Below are 16,922 nucleotides of genomic sequence, written 5' to 3'. Positions count from 1 at the left end.
GGCACAAAGGTTACTTGACAGATAGAAAATTGTTCAATAGCAATTGGATAGATGTTAGTGAAGATACACTCAAAGTGAAACTTGCAACACCATAAATACTCGGTGGAGGTACTCTTTTTCGTTTTGGCGTGGTTCTGGGTTGCTACAGTGTGTTGTCGCTCGTTTAAATAGTGTTTACACACAACTTTTTTTGTGGGTGTTGGGGTGGTTACTGTCGAAATTAGGTACGTGGCCAGTATGTGTGGCTTTTCTGTGTACCTTCATCAGGAATTCCCTGTTGGCCCTGCGTTCTACCATAATGACCAGGAATGAGAGCTGTTTGTTCTTTTCCTCTTCCCTGGTGAATTTGATGTTGGTGAGAGTATTGTTTATTAGTTGATGTGCTTCCTCTGGTTTGGTCCATTTAATGACCAAAGTGTTGTCCACTTATCTGATCCATAGTTTGGATTGGATTCACAGAAGGGCCATGCTTTGGAGTCTCTGCATCACCGCTTCTGCTATTAGTCCGGAGGTTGGTGACCCCATGAGTGTCCACTGATCTGCTCATGGATTTGGGCATTAAAGGTAAAGTGGGTCGTGAGGCATAGGTCCCAAGACTATGTGAAATTTTCAATTGATGGCAGTTAAGGGTATACAAATCCCCAAATGTCTTCAAGATAATTGTTCTTACTTTTCTTTCAATAAAATTCTCCTATGTGATACGTTATTATTCTTGAACATTACCAAACGATACTTAATTCCCAGAAGTTAGTAAGTATACAATGCAGTGTCATGGGCACCCAAGAATCCCCATGGATCAACTGAATGGGTACTAGAGAGAGTTCCCACGAATGGAAATACTTTGGTGAGAAAAATATTTGTTTTTCTATACAAAACATTCAAGGCCATATTATACACCTTTGCTTTTGCACACCACTCCACCCAAGAAATTTATACATCCAGCTCCACATTTATAAACTTTTATTTACATGTTTAAATTTAAAGAGTCAGGATTTAAGAAACAAGATATTTTCTGACTGAAATCACAAATCATTACCTTCCAACTGAAAAGGGAATTTAGGAAAATATATTTCTTACTTGAAACTTACTGCCTTAGAGGGTACTGGGAGCAAAGACAATTGACGTTTTTAGAATGAAACAGGATAGGTACTTGAGAAATAAAACTCCTTTAAAAGGAACATCTGAAAAGCTACCAATTTAACTAAACATTAACCCAAGGATGATTTTCATTGGGTCAATATCCATCCTTGTGTCACATCTTCAAAACCATCTTGGGAAAATTTTCCATGCTCAATATGCTCTATAAAGATTAGTTGTTGCTGAGATGTACAGTAAACTTAAACCGAAGATAATACAACCTGCACAACTGATAACCATTTATTTCAGTTGCTTGGCAGTTAACATGATTAAAAGCTATTAGCCGTGTTGTTATTCTGTGGATCAAATAAATAAGCTTAAGACTGAACCCGAGTGGTAAATTATTTTCTCCTTCTGTGCCTCAAAGTATGAGGGTAGGAAATCCACATCATTGGAATTCAAATACAGTGTGCAAACCATTCCTTCAAAGCTGTACATGACAAATGTACCAACAGATTTACAGAGATCTCTTGCAGTTTGAACAAGACAAGCAAAATAATTTCCCTACTTTTAAAGGCCACAGAATGCTTCACAAGTGAAAAATGTTCTGGATTAAAATGACCACAAAAACAAAATCAAAGAACAATTTTTAACATATACACAGGTCACTTTTCCAATAGAATTACCTCAGAGCCACAATCTTTATTGTGCGGCATTGCAAAAGTCTTCATTCACAGGCCAAATGTTTGTTCCTGTTTTATAGCAAAGAACTTTGCTTTCCACAATAGATTAATGTGCTCTTAGTACTATAGCTCTGTGAAAGTGCTGTTTAATTCTGTATTTGTGCAAGGGCAGCATATCAAAAGCGAGACAAGAAAAGGATTGTCATACTTCACTCTTTATGCAATCGCTTAAACTAATTGTGTTGCAGGTCACATTTGTGGTATAAACGTGGAACAATCTGGTTTAGCTATTGTTTTAGTCTTCCAGGTGGTTGAGACATTCTGAGATCCGCACAGCATTCAGGTGGATTCGGCAGAGGATGCCTTGGAAAGACTAAATATCTGTTTGAGTATGGAGTGATCTAACTTGAAATTAATCTCAAGATAAGTATGGTTAAATGATTTAAGAAAAAAAAAAATCGAGTTTTGTAAAACTTGAAAGGCAAGAACAGGGATTTTCAAAGTTTGGATTCTAAATGCTTTTCTGTCTATTTTCTACAATTAAAGACAAGGCCAACTCAAACTGTATTGCCTGTTTGGGTGAATAGTTCAATAATATAAAATAGAGGCAGTCACACAAGAATAGACATTTAGGAGAGATATCAGAGAAACACAATCAGCTGTCAAACTATACCCTAACATTTGCGACGCATAGTGATGCCAAAAGCATGGCATCAACTCCCACACCAGCTCAGATTACCATGAAGGGCTTTCCTTCTCAACCTCCCTCCTCACCTGAGGCATGATGACCTTCAGGTTAAACCACCACCAGTCATCTCTAACAAGGTCTGCCCTATGGTCTAGTCGGCTATGGCAATTTTAGCTTTACAACCTTGGAGAATTTTTTTAAAAAAAAAACGAATAGATATAAGCTGATGGAAATGCCAGTTGTGATTTTTCTCCAGTTCTGACAAATTCAAAATGGTGTGTGAAATACACAGCTCTAATCAAAACAATAGACCAATCAGGAAGATACATGTCCTGTTCAATAATACAGGTTACTGAAGAGGCTTTGCATGCAGAGATACCTAAAGTGGAGTTCTTCATGAGCACTTTGTATGAAAAGTGAAATTAACACCAGAAGCCAATATTCCGTTACCAAGTCACCCTTTATTTACATGTGCATAGTACTTGACACTGGTCTGGCTTGCTCAGAGCCAGCTCTCAGAATGAGTAGAACCACTGATAGTCCTGGTTATATCTGTTAGCTAGGGCTCCCTGATTGGGGCTGTTAACCTGGTCCAATCAGGGCACTCATATTCTATGGAGGTCCATGTGGCTGACCTCATTACAATCACTACAAGAGGATATGCATAAATTGGTCCTTCTCATGTTGGCAAGATACAACGATCATTGGGTCACAGGGGCCAGGGGCTGAACTTTTTATAAGTTATATAAATTAATTGGATAAAAGGTACCATATGTATGGTTGCAGAATTTGAGGCTGTTAACCTGATCCAATCAAGGATCTCATACCAGGAAATCCATTTGGCTGACCTCATTACAATCACTACATCCCTTCCCCTCTAAGTCCAGGAACATAGCCTGGTCTTTTACTTGTAGCCTCTTACGGAGCGTTTTTGTACCAGGTCCGGTTCCTCCGACTCATCCTGGGATACAGGCAGTGTGTATAAGATCATAGCTCACCTCTTGCGTGTGGTGCATCTCAGAAGAAATTCATCCTCTTCTTCAGGTGGCAAAGGCACAGAGGTTGCAAAATTCACCCCATCTCTCACAGCCTCCGGAGGTTTCTCCGACATTAGATGGATGGGGAGAGCCCGAGTTCCAACAGCCTTTCCAGCTGTTCTGAGGGGCAAGGAATCTTTTGCTCCTACCCCCTATGTATGTTTGCAGCTTTCATGTGGTGTACAAAGTTCGGCTAAGTAAGGCACTCCTCAACCTGGACCACAAGACCTGACCTCACATCGACCACGCCTCTTACTTATACAGGGCTATTTCTGTAGTTTCGGCACCAAACTGTCTCTCTTACTTAGGGGACCTTATGTCTGGCATTGACGTTCCAGATGTTGTTGTTTCACCCCAACCCCATCCCAGTCTGGGATGAACAGATTTAACCTAGTGCGGAGTCTTCTCCCCATTAGCAACTCTGCTAGATCTGGCCCTGTACTTAAGGGGTGGTCCGATAATTAAACAGGAACCGGGAGAAGTTTGCTATCAAGTGAAGCTACAGGCCGTTTCTTTAAGCCCACCTTCAAAGTTTGGTCTGCTCTGGCAGACCACTGGATGATGGATGATAGGGAGCCATGCTTGTATGTCAAATAGCATTCAACTTAAGGAAATACTTGAATTCCCTGCTGGTAAACAATGGCCCAGAGTGTGATCAACACTTCTGGGAGAAGTCCATGTATCGCAAAAGATGCTCGCAGCTTTTCTACCATCATCCACGTGTTTGACGAATGAACTCTCTGCAAATCCAACTTTGAGTGGATATTCACAATGACCAAGAACATTGAGCCCATGAAAAGGACCAGCATAGTCAACATGTAACCACATCCAAGGTTTACCTGACCATTCCCAAGAATGTGGGGGAGCTGCTGGTGGTAATTTGTTGGCACTCTGGGCATTGCTCCACCAACAGCTATATCTGCATCCAATCCTAGCCGCCAGACATAACTTCTTGCCAAAATCTTCATTTTGGACACCCTTGGTGGAATTCAACCAGTATCTGGCAGCGACCTTTGCTTGGGACAATCACTCTTGCTCGCCATAATAAAATTCCTTCCTCTTCAGTGATCTGGTCCAGGTCCAGAAACATTTCAATTCTGGTTGCGATGGCCCTTCTGTTTTCCCAATCACCACCAGCTGCTTTAGTTTTACCAGGACCAGATCTTTTTGCATCCAGTCTTATATTATCAGCTTTGACCAGAAGGGTGTCTGAAAAGTTTAAAACTTTTCAGACCTTTCCAGCAGCGGTACCACTACAGGCATATCTGCCAGTGGGAGGAAACTCAAGGCATCCACATTTGCTACTTGAAACACTGTCCGGTGTTCCAACTTGTTCTGTGCATACAGTTACAAGATCCCACCGCTGAATCTGACCTGAGCTACGGGTGGCACAGCCTTGTCCTCTTTCAGTAGCCCTAGCAGGGGTCTGTTACTATTCAAATTTATGCCTGTAAAAGATATTGGTGGAACTTACACTAAAGATGACAGCCAAATCTTCCTTCTCTATCTAGGCATACTTACACTCTGCATTAGACGAAGTCCAGGAAGCATAATGCTGTTGGGCGATCTTCTCCATTGGGCCATTTGTGAGCCAACACTACCCCAATACTGTGCGGAGAGGCTTTGCATATCAGCACCAGGTCTCACTTGGGATCAGTGAGCCAACAGCGTAGACAATGACAGCTGCTTCTTCATTTCCCTAAAGGCTACATCTTGGCAACAAGACCATTTCCAAGGCTGCCCCTTTTTCAATAGCAGATGCAAGGCTGCCAGGATGGAGGCTAGGTTACATACAAAAAAAAAATTTCCCATAATAATTCACCAATCCAAGGAAAAACTTAAGCTCCAGTACAGACATAGGAGCCAGGGAAGCTTTGCTCACCCTCACTTTATCTTCCAATGGATCTAACCCAGTCTTGTCGGTTCTGTATCCCAAGTAGGTAACTTGGAGTGCCTCAAACACACCTTTTCCTTCCAAGGCAAACGCCCGCCTTGGAGAAAGGTCTACGTCCAAGTTCTCCAAGTCCTCTTTTTTTTTTCCCCCCACGTTGCTGCCATACAGCAGTAGTGCTTATTTTTCCAGCACCCAAGTGCATAAGTGCGAGGCTCAGTAAAACACCCAGTGTACAAATAACTTTATTAACATGCTACCACCACCTAAGTCCACTTTCTTGGTCATCCCTGTTATTAACACTTCATCCAATTAAGTGGCAACTGGGGTACACCTTGTAAAATGCTCTCCATCATCTGGTGAAAAATGGCACAGGCTGACGATACTGCAAATGGCAGTCTTGTAATATTGGTACAAACTCTCATGGGTATTAATTGTAGCATACATCTGGGAATCCTCATCTAACCACAACTGCAAGTACGCATAGCTCATTTCTAGTTTCATGAAGGACAACACCCCTGCCAGCTCTGCATATAAATCACATGCAAGGGATTGCATGTCTAGCCAGCTGTGAAAAGCAGCTTACTGTTTGATTAAAATCCCCAAAAAGGTGAATCAACCAGTCAGGCTTCACAAAATTGGTACAACCGCTGCTGGCCATTCCACAAACTGGACTGGTTTGGATAATTCCTTTGCTTTCCGGCCTGACTTCTCCTCTACTTTTGCATGCAAGGCAAATAACACTGGGTAGGCCTTGCAGAATTGTTTCCTGGTCAACACGCAAGGTGGCGTTGACTCTTTTGAGAGCCCCTGAACCTTCCTGAAAAACTTCCGGTACTTAGTTAGAACTTCACACAGACACAGTCTTTTTCTAAATGGAAAAAGTGTTGAGCCGATCAAGGTGAATCCTTCTCAACCAACTTCACCCCATCAGGCTTGGGCCAGAGCCTTTTTACTATAAAATCGGTGATAACTAACCCAGTTGTTTCTCAGAACCAAAGTCATACTCTTTATATGTAAGATTCTGGCTGAGGTCTTATGCAAACTTAAGGGTTGGTGGCCAGAGCAAATTTTGTTTAAGACTGATTCGGCAATTGCTGATACAGCTGCACTGATATTGGCCTCCATTAGAACTGGCTGCCCATTTAGTTAGACATTTATTTTGATTGGTTCTGATTTAGATGTTGGTGAGCAATTTAACTGTTTCAAGCCACAGGAGGTGGGCTTTCCAGGGTGTGCAGTCTCCTGGATACTAACCTATGAGTTCTCTTACTCAATTTAGGTTTAGTGGGACTCTTTGGCCATCATAAGTCCACATGCCAGTAGCAACTACAATGCTTACCAGCCTGGATTCTAAAGAAAATTTTAACCACTTGGCAGCGGCTTGGCTTTATTTTGGGCTTTTGCTGCCGGCTGACCTTGCATCCCTCTGTTCAGGATATGACCTGAATGAGGCAATGCAATTACCTTCACTCAAGTGCTGTGCCACCAAGCTCAGTCGGCCTAGCGAGGGTGTCCGCTTCCATTGGCGGACCCTGCAACTCATGTGCTCCACTTGCCGCATTTCCAATGATAAAGCCAGTGTAGTGCATGTCTGAAGTCCAATTGGGCTTCAGCTAGTAAGCATTTTTGCTCAGTTACATCATTAATCCCACATACCAAGCAAACAATCTCTCAGCATCTTATGAGTTAAACTAAAGTGACAGGCCTCTGTCCGTCGGCTTAACCTAGTCAAAATTCCAAAACGGATTCCCCTGGTTCTCGAACTATCAAGTAAAGCTGATAGCGTCTCAGAATTAGAGAAGATTTGGGATTGTAATTCTAAGATTGTAAGAGTCACCTCTTGAAAGGTTTTAGTATCCAGTGCCCTCAGGAAATGTTAGACTCCTAATTAATGAAAAGCTGCGGATCCACAAGCTATCAGGAGAATTACTCGTTGCTTTTCATCTGCCCCAACGTCATTTGCCCTGAAAAAGTAATGCACTCTGTCCACACACTAGGCCCAATCTTCAACGGCAGGATCAAACGAGTCAAGCTTCGCAAATAATGGCGTGATGCCAGAAATGCTTACCCCCAAGATGACTGTTGCATGCAAATTTCTTTAAGATAGTTTTTTTTCCTCTCATGGCCACTGAAATAACTCCACGGAGGCTGGTATCCCATCTCCAAGTCACTCTTTATTTACACCTGCATAGTACTGTATCTGACACTGGTCTGGCTTCCTCAACATCAGGTCTCAGAGTGAGCAGAGACTCTGACACTCCTGTTTATATGTCAGCCAGGGCTCTTTAATTGGACCAGGTTAACAGCCCCAATCAAGAAACTCATTTTTTTGTCATGAGGTGACCCAGGTGGACCTCATTCACTACAAAAAGAACTCTTCCTCTTTAACTATGTGTGCAAAAAAAATGAGCTTCAGTCCAAATCAAACAAACAAAATCAAGATTGTAAACCATCTGCTAAACCTAAAAATAAAATAAATGAATTGCCAAATCAGAGAAATTTAAACATAAAAGTAGTTGTCGGATAAGTGTACAATATGGACATTAAACTGAAGTAACTCAACACCACTACCTTACGCAGAGGATGGTGAATAGAAGCCATAAATTGCTGTATGCAAAAATTATAAAAGCACTTATTCAAGAAATACAATGCGATCTCTTTCACAATGCTGAATATGGACGGAAAACAGAGAAAGTTCCATAAGCAAAGACAAGTGGATGCCACCATGATTTGGAAAAATACCTTCAATGAGCAAATTAAATAAAGAAAGATGATTAATCTGTTCATTTAATTTATCTCTCCCCACAGATGCTGCGAGATGTGCAAAGTTATTCCAGTAATGTTTTAAATTATACCTTTATGGATGACTGTTGTTTTACTGCAGTATTAAAGCAATTGCAGTGTTTGAAAAAAAAAAATCATCCTTCGTGCCCATGATTTCCAAAAACTTTCCTAACCTCACCAAGAGATAGTAGGAACTACTGATGCTAGAGAATCCGAGATAACAAGCTGTAGAGCTGGATGAACACAGCAGGCCAGACAGCATCACAGGAGCAGGAAACCATTTCTGAAGGAGGGTCCAGGCCCAAAACGTCAGCTTTCCTGCTCCTGTGATGCTGCCTGTCCTGCTGTGTTCATCTAGCTCTACACCTTGTTACCCCTAACCTCACCAAATTAGGTGTAATTCCTCAGATTGTAAAGAGTGTAAAAACACTTCAGAGTAAGCTGCCCAAGTTCTCTCATGGTATTTTAACACTAAGTTTGTCAGATCCACCCTTTTGCAAAATGGTATGTTGTCCAAAGACACCCAGAAGAGGGGAAAAATTACTTCTTTAGCGTTTGCTGGTAAGTTTTTTTGTTGGTAAAGGAAGAGTCAGTCTCTTCTTCAACCTTATACATCCAAATATTAACTGATTTTTTTTTTTAAAAAAATGCCCAAAAATGTAAACATTGAGAGTCAATGACTATTTCAATGGCTATCACTAACATATTTTGAAATTTAGAGATGTGCTATTCAACTCATACTAACTTTAAAGGAAGATTACTGAAAACAAAGGTCATGTTACCACAAAAAAGCTATTACGTTGTACATGCAAAGCAAAAGAGAAAAAAATTGGCTCATATAATACAATAAGTTTTATTTTCGTGGGCTGTTATATTCACTGTGGGGATTCAAAGCAATGTTTATAAATTTTGTATTACCAGCACAACAATAAAGATAGATTAAAAACCCATTAGCACATTTTTATATTTTGTTCTTACAAAACTGCACTAAATCTGGCACAACAACATTTCCTTTGTAATATTAGAAGGACTTGCAGATAAACTGAATACCACTCAAACTCCAAAGTGCAATATTGGGAAAGAAACAGAGCTAACAAGACAAATGTGATTGTGGCTAGAGTGGACACAATAATGGAGATCCAAGAGAACTGGGCAGGAGTATCTACATCAGGTTGCTAGCAAATAAAGAAACTGTCCCCATTTAACTGGAGGCAGTAAGGCCAAATGCGGGAATCTCACCTGCTAGCAGGATTGTCAATTAGGTTCATTAATAAGCAATATGATACCAATTATCATTACAATTTACTGGTAGCAGAGCAAGCTAAGTGCTGGTGGTATAGAGGTGAGCACAGTTGCCTTGCAAGCAGTTGATCTAGGTACGGCTCCTGGCCATCATATATTCTGAATGTTAAATCAATCAACAGGAAAATCCAAAATTTAAACAAATTTGATCAGTTGTCGGCTTGGCCCTGAAAATACACTGATGACTGTGGGATTAAATTGAAGCTTCATGGTTCTCTCAAGCCTCTCAAAGGCTACCCACCAAGCCTTGTCAGCAGTCCCAGGGATGCCTCTCAAAGAACTGTGTGTCAGGTTGGGAAATAAACTACTGAAGGCCACCTTGTTAGCATTAACCTCTCACCCACTTACTCTGTACAATTTCTCTGTTATGTATTTACATTTCAGATTTCCAGCACCTACAGTATTTTATTTCTATAATAGCATGTTTGGTGTTTTATTTTTCTGGTCACCTTTCCTGTAAAAGCAGTTTGTTTTTACCACAACCTAAATATTAAAACACTTTTTTCCACGTGCCTTTCTCAACCCAAGTTCAGTTTCACGTTAATCAGGAGAAACTAGTGTGGAAAACATCTTGACTCAATGAGCAATATTACATAGAGGGACTACAGCCAGTGAATTTTTAGGTCAAAATCGGTGCTAGATGCTAGTCATTCCAATCTGATGGAAATCTGTGAAGTTCTGAAATAAGCGCAGCGTCAACATCAAACAACTGTCGTTTCCAGATAGATTTGTTTACACTGCGCCGAAACTAAACAAAAAATCACATCAAAGGCCAATTGTGAATTTCCTGACTCAAAAAAAATTCGCATTTCCCCCCACCACCAAGATAATGCTGGTTTACGAGCGAGTGAATGAAAATCGGAGGTTCAAGTGTTACTAAAGAGTAAGAGTAGATTGTATTTTACAGATTTGTAGAAACTGATGTTAATTTTCGCCCCAATCCCAACCATGAAAGACTTATATCCGCACAAGAAGGAAACAAAAACAAAACAAAGTACAGTTGTCAGTCAACTATCAACAACACCAGGACCGAACTGCAAACATCCGAAAATAATGGTCAACAACAAAACACCCACCTGAAGATCGAGCTGCTGGGGTCTGCACCGGGAAACTGTGACGCAAAAAAAATGGCCAGAGGAAGAAAATGAACGCACAAACAGACCGGGACAATCACGGGGCCCCGGGCTCACTGCTTTCCGTCCGTCATCCGGCACGAAACTCGGTAACGGTCAGAGTAAACATCCACAGGCCGCGGGCACAGACTGTGACTGCAGGCCCCAGATCAGGTCAGGACAGGACCGACCCGACTACAACCGGCCCCGGCCTACAGTCAGTGCCAGGCCTAGGCCCTGCGGCCGCCTACCCAAGCCTACCTCACTGAAAATGAAGAAATACCAACAACCAACCTCTCCTCTCACTCTCTCAGGAAGGAATCTTCATCACACCGGAAGGGGAGGAGCAAAAAATTAACCTCCACAAAAAAAAGGGTTAAGTCACTCCAAGTTGGAAAAAAATTTCTCTCAACCTTTACAATCATGGGGAAAACACCGTGGAGTCACGACATGCCTGTGGTTCTACTGCAGTCACCCGTTTTGAACAACATAATATAGTTTTGGTTATTACGTAGTTAAAAATTACATTTATCCGTTGTGCTTCTCTTTGGTGTCAGTTCCACGAACGTTTATGTGGTTAGCATTTAGCTAAACCACATGTAATCTTCAGTTAGAGTTCTGTTGATAAAATCAAAAGCTGGAGAGGGGATCGCCTAAAAGAACTTGACTGCTAGATTGGGTTGGCAGCAGGTGGTGAGGGAGCCAACGAGAGAAAACCATGAATAACAAGGTGTAGAGCTGGATGAACACAGCAGGCCAAGCAGCATCAGAGGAGCAGGAAGGGTCTGCAGGGTCTAGGCCCGAAACGTCAGCCTTCCTGCTCCTCTGACGCTGCTTGGCCTGCTGTGTACATCCAGCTCTACACCTTGTTATCTCAGATTCTCCAGCATCTGCAGTTCCTACTATCTCTGAGAGAAAACCATACTTGACTTCATCCCACCATTTTGCTTGCCACAGATGCATCTGTCCATGAAAGTCCCATCATCACAGTAAGGATGACCTCCATTGTGTTGAGTGGCAGTATTGCTAATAAGTGAACTTCAAAACAGGTCTAGCACCTCAAGATTGGGCCTCCATGAGAAGCTGTGAGTGATCAGCAGCAGATTTGTGCTCGGACACAAACAGCAACCTCATGGCCCAGCACATCTTCCACACTACCATTACCATCTACCATCAAGTCTGCTCCAATGCAGAGGACATACCAAGAGTTGCATCAGACATACCAAAAACATTAGGTGTAAACTTGGTGAAGCTACAAAACAGGTCTACTTCCATACCAAACAGTTTAAGGAACAAGTGATAAGCAGTTCTACAACCAAACAGGTCACAATTAATCTCTGAAGTCTTGCCACATCCAGTTCTGAATGGCAGTGGACTCCATGGAGGAGGGTCTGCAACTATCCCCATCCTCAGTGATGGAAGAGGCCAGTACATTGATACAAAAGATACAGCTGCAGTAATCTTCAGCCAGAAATACCAAATGGATAATTGAATTTGGCCTACTCCAAAAGATGCCAATCTTCAGCTAACTCAATTTACACCAAGTAATATCAAGAAATGGTTGGAAGCACTCATACTGCAAAGGCAATGGGTCCTGTAAACACTCTGGCAACAGTACTGAAGATGTGTGCTCCACAACTTGCCATGCCCATAGTCAAGCTGTTTTAGTACAGCTATAACACTGGCACATATCCAACAACGTGAAAAAATGCCTAGTTATGTACTGTACACAAAACAGAAGACAAATATTACTCAGCCAGTAATTGCCCCTTCAGTCTATTCAATAATGAGTAAAGTGATAGAAGGTGTCATCAAGAGCATTATCAAGTAGCATTTACTTAGCAATAACCTTCTAACATTCAGTTTGAATTCTGCCAGGGTACTCAGCTCTTGACCTCATTATAATCTTGGTTTGAACATGTAGAAAAGTGTTGAATTTCAGAAGTGATGTGACAGTGACTGCCCTTGACTTCAAGGCTACATTTGTCCAAGTGTGGCACCTAGCAAAATTAGTCAATGGGAATTGGGGAAAATCTATTTGCTGGTTGGAGTCATACCTAGCCCAAAGCAAGATGATCGTGGTTGTAAGAGATCAGTCTCTCAGCTCCAGGTCATTTCTGCAAGACTTCCTTAGGGTAGTAATCTATGCCCAACCATCTTCAGCTGCTTCAATTACCTTCCTTCTAAGAAGTCAGAGTTGGGAATGTTCATCATCATTCATCACTCCTCAGATATTGAAGCAGTCCAGATGCAGCAAGGCCTGTACAATAGCCAAGTTTGGCCTGACAAGTAACATTTGTGTCCACAACTACCAGGCAATGACCATCTCTAATTACAGGGAGTCTAACCATCACCACTTGACATTCAAAGTCATTACTATCACTTAATCTCCGTATATCAATATCCCTGGGGCCACCATTGACCAGAAATTGAACCAGCCATATACATACTGCGGCAACAAGAACAGCTTAGGGGTTAGGGCTAGGAAACCTACTGCGAGTAAAAAAGGAATGGGTAGGCCATTCAGCCCAACAGGGAGCCAAAGGAGGCATGGTGGCTCAGTGGTTAGCACTTCTGCCTCAAAGCGCCAGGGATCCAGGTTTGGCCCCAGCCTAGGGCAATGGTCTGTGTAGAGTTTGCATATTCTCCCTGTGTCTGCATGGGCTTCCACCAGGAGTTCTGGTTTCTTCCCACAGTCCAAAGATGTGCAAGTTAGATGGATTGGCCATGGTACATTGCCCAGAGTGTCCAGGGATACATGGGGAATGCAGAGTTAGCAGGATAGGGTGGGATGCTCTTTGGGTGGTCAGTGCAGTCTCAAAACGCCAAATGGCCTCTTTCCAGACTGTAGGAAATCTATGATCAAGCCTGTTCACCATGTAGTACAATTATTGCTGATTGGACCATCCATTGCCTTTTAGCCACACTATAACCTTTTATGCCAACGATAAGGATCTATTAATTTCTACTTTAAATATACTCAAAGACTGAACCACCGTTGTATTCTGCGGTAGAGAATTCCAAAGATTCACCTCTTTTGAGTTAAATAACTTCTCACCTCAGTCCTAAATGGCATTCCCCTTATTTTTACACTGTGCACCCAGTTGAAGACTCACCAATTGGGGAAACCCTTACCTGCACCTACTTCATACATTCCTTTAAGTATTTTCTGGATTTCAATAAGATCACCCGTCATTCTTTGAAACTCTAGAGAATACCAGCCGAGTCTGTCCGATCTCTCTTCACAGGATAATCCCATCATCCTAGGATAGAGTCTGGTGAGCTTTTTTTTTTTAAATCATTCCCTTTATTGACACTATCCAGAACAAAACATGGTTGGCATCACATCCACAAACATTCACTCTCTCCACCAGTGACACTCAGGATTAGGACAGTATACTAACTACAAGACACACTGCAGAAATCCAGCAACACTCCTTAAACAACACCTTCCAAACCCATAACCACTATCATCCAGAAGGAGAAGGGCAGCAAATACATGGAACATGACATCCTGCAAGTAACCCTCCAAGCCACTCTTCATCCTCATTTGGAAATATGTCACCATTCCTTCACTGTCACTGGATCAAATTCCCATATCTCCCTCCCCATTCAAAATTCTGAATTCAAGACACAAACAGATCATCCATGATCTTATTGAATCACACAGCAGATTACAGGGGCCAAATGGTCTACTTCTGATCCTATTTAACTTGTTGGTACAATGTTGTACAGACAGTAGAAGATCTTCAGATCTTGGAGGAATAACTGCCACCTTGGTCTTCCTCATTGCCCCTGTAACAATGGATATTACATTGGTGTAACATGTAATTAATTACCATCATAAAGATAAACAACATCTTGTTTAAGACAGCAATCTCTTCTTGCTAGAAGTGAGCAGTTTTCTTCTGCTGCATTAGACCAAGCAGGGTCAGTAGATCCTGACTTGAAAACTGGATGATACTAGTAAAGCTACCAGAAAGCTCACACAAGCAGCTAAGGATTCATTTTTAAGTGAGATGAACAAAGTTCACACAACTTCCATGGCCTGGGAATTTGTTTAAAGATGTGGGCCACCCTGTGGCTTGGGGGATTTTGTTCTTTTAGTAAGGTAAAAACAGCACGAATAACCTCATTGCTTTAGACACCTAAAGGGGTAATAAAGCAGAAAAATTTTAACAGTTGTAGTGGACTACTTGTTACATATAATGTAACTCATCAAAATTAGTTGTATTAAACTCTCAAGTTCCAATACAAAATGAATTTTCAGTTAGAAATTAGATAGCATCTAAAAACCATCTATTTAAGATCAGCTGAATTTCTTATTCAACCAATTGTCTAAGTAACATTAACGAGTGTTGGACCAAAACGCCCTTAATTTTGCATTTAAATTTGCTCCTGAAGAATTGAATGAGTGGCAACACCTGAGTCAGAATTCTTTGAAAGGAGGAAGAGTTTATATATTCATTTAAGTAAAAACTTAATTGGTGAATTATCTAAACTCAAACACACTTTCACTTGGTAGTTATGAAATATTTTAAAACCATTTTCATTAACTAATTAAATACTTTCAGAAGTCAGACGAAAGGTTATAGTCCAACAGGTTTATCTGAAATCACAAGCATTCGGATCGTTGCCCGGAGCCTTCTGACCTTGTCCACCGCAGTCCAACGCCGGCATCTCCACATCGTAGCTACCAATCAAACAACTATCAATCCAATGGTGTCGGCAAATGGGCCCTGGGGCTATATATAGCGCCTGAAACCGATCCGTATAGCAAAGTATAGAAATCAACAGCATGATGTTCTTAATGCAGACGGCCTAGTGAATTAATAGGTAATTCGAAAGACTAAGTTGAAATTCATTAAGAAAATGGAAGAACCAGCGATTTATCAGCAGGTGGAAAGTGCCGAAAGACTGAAAAAATTCAAATACTATTTCAACGAAAAAGGGCAACTGAGGCACATTGAAACAAACGAGCCATTTTTCTTTAAACAACACGGTAATGCAACCAACTGGAACCACCAATGGTACAAAGCCTTTGGGACAGCTCTGGCCGAATACGTCTACGAACTATTGGAGAAAGAATGTCTGTTGAAACGAGTCTATATTCCCGTTGATACAGCAAAAGATGACGGAAAAAGTTTCTGTTTCATGAGTGAAAGGGCTCTGACCAATTCTTCCAAACTGATTGTTCTGCTGCAAGACCGTGGAGTGATGCGGGCTGGTACCTGGTCCCAGCAGTTGATTCTGCACGATTGCTTGGACACCGGCACTCAAATCCCTTTTATTAAGAAAGCTTTAAGCGAGCGGTATGAAGTGATCGTGTTAAATTGTAATGACAGCTTTATGGCCGTTAAACAAGGCGATGACGCTGAAAAGAAAAAGCAACTTGATTCTGATGAAAGGGAATCAAAGCTTGAACAGACACCAGTCGGGGGTGTTGAAAGTGTTGAAGCGTACACCACCTACATTTGGGACCAGTTTATATCAAAGTTTCCTGATAGGAGTGTAGCTTTTATAGCACATGGCTACGGCGGGTTGCTATTTGTGAATCTCCTAAACGAACGTAGAGATGTCATGAGCAAAGTTTATGCTGTGGCCTTCATAAACTCTGCTCATGATGCAGATCACCAAAACGTTGAGCAAGTTGGTCGGGATTGGATTGAGAAACATTGCCGTAATTGGTTGCTGAGCCCCAAACCTCTAGACAAACCTGTCCCCTCTTTAAGGATGGGCTGCGCGCAGGTTTCTGCCGGCACTGAAAAGCATGATTTGGCACCCACAACTTGCTTTCACTCCATCTTCAAGCACTTGAAGAAAGTTTCAAACATGCAGAATACTAACCGGATCATTCGATCGCCAATCGTTACAAGAAGTTTAAGTAAGAAAAACTATAGAAAGCAATAAAAAATGTAGATTTGTTTGCTGAACTTTGTCAAATACATCAATGATATTTGGTAACTTGTAATCATGAACAGAAAGCACTCTACACCAGAAACGTGTTTCTCCATTGATGTTTTCTCTAGTGTATTTTAAGCTTTCTAGCTACAGATTATTTTGCTTTAAGAATGCTACGCAATGACTTGTGCACTTAGGAACACTTGTGCCCAGGCTAAATTTCAAGCTAACCAACGAAGATTTTTACTTCGCGGTGAATGTACATTCGAGAGACGTGATTTTTGCAGCGTTCTTCTGATCGCTGAGATTGTGCCTGTTGATATCTGTGGCCTATTGCTATATACAGGAGCCTGAGTGGTGGGAAACCTATTGAAAACATCGAATTTTCGATCTTTTCAACACTACCCTCTACAAAGCAATTAAAGCTTTCTATATTGCGACTTA

General features: G+C 41.5%; 2 protein-coding genes across 5 annotated transcripts in view; one reads left to right on the top strand and one right to left on the bottom strand.

The window, feature by feature from the left end:
• Window positions 1-15,321, bottom strand: part of LOC109928028 — a 27,409-nt gene extending 12,088 nt beyond the window's left edge. The window contains exon 1 of one of the 4 annotated variants that reach the window (XM_048602991.1): window positions 15,230-15,321. Coding sequence is in view for 1 of the 4 variants with exons in the window: in XM_048602987.1 (XP_048458944.1) it covers window positions 7,448-7,467 (20 nt within the window). In the remaining 3 variants the exon portion in view is untranslated. The other 3 variants (XM_048602992.1, XM_048602990.1, XM_048602987.1) reach the window with 3 other exon arrangements.
• Window positions 15,187-16,922, top strand: LOC109928027 (putative protein FAM172B). The gene has a single exon (XM_020528048.2). The coding sequence runs from the start codon at window positions 15,450-15,452 to the stop codon at window positions 16,485-16,487; it is 1,038 nt and encodes a 345-aa protein (XP_020383637.1). The 5' UTR covers window positions 15,187-15,449; the 3' UTR covers window positions 16,488-16,922.

This window comes from Rhincodon typus, chromosome 11, assembly GCF_021869965.1.
Source record: "Rhincodon typus isolate 14 chromosome 11, sRhiTyp1.1, whole genome shotgun sequence".
NCBI classification, from domain to species: Eukaryota; Metazoa; Chordata; class Chondrichthyes; order Orectolobiformes; family Rhincodontidae; genus Rhincodon; species Rhincodon typus.
This window is presented reverse-complemented; position numbering and strand designations above follow the sequence as displayed.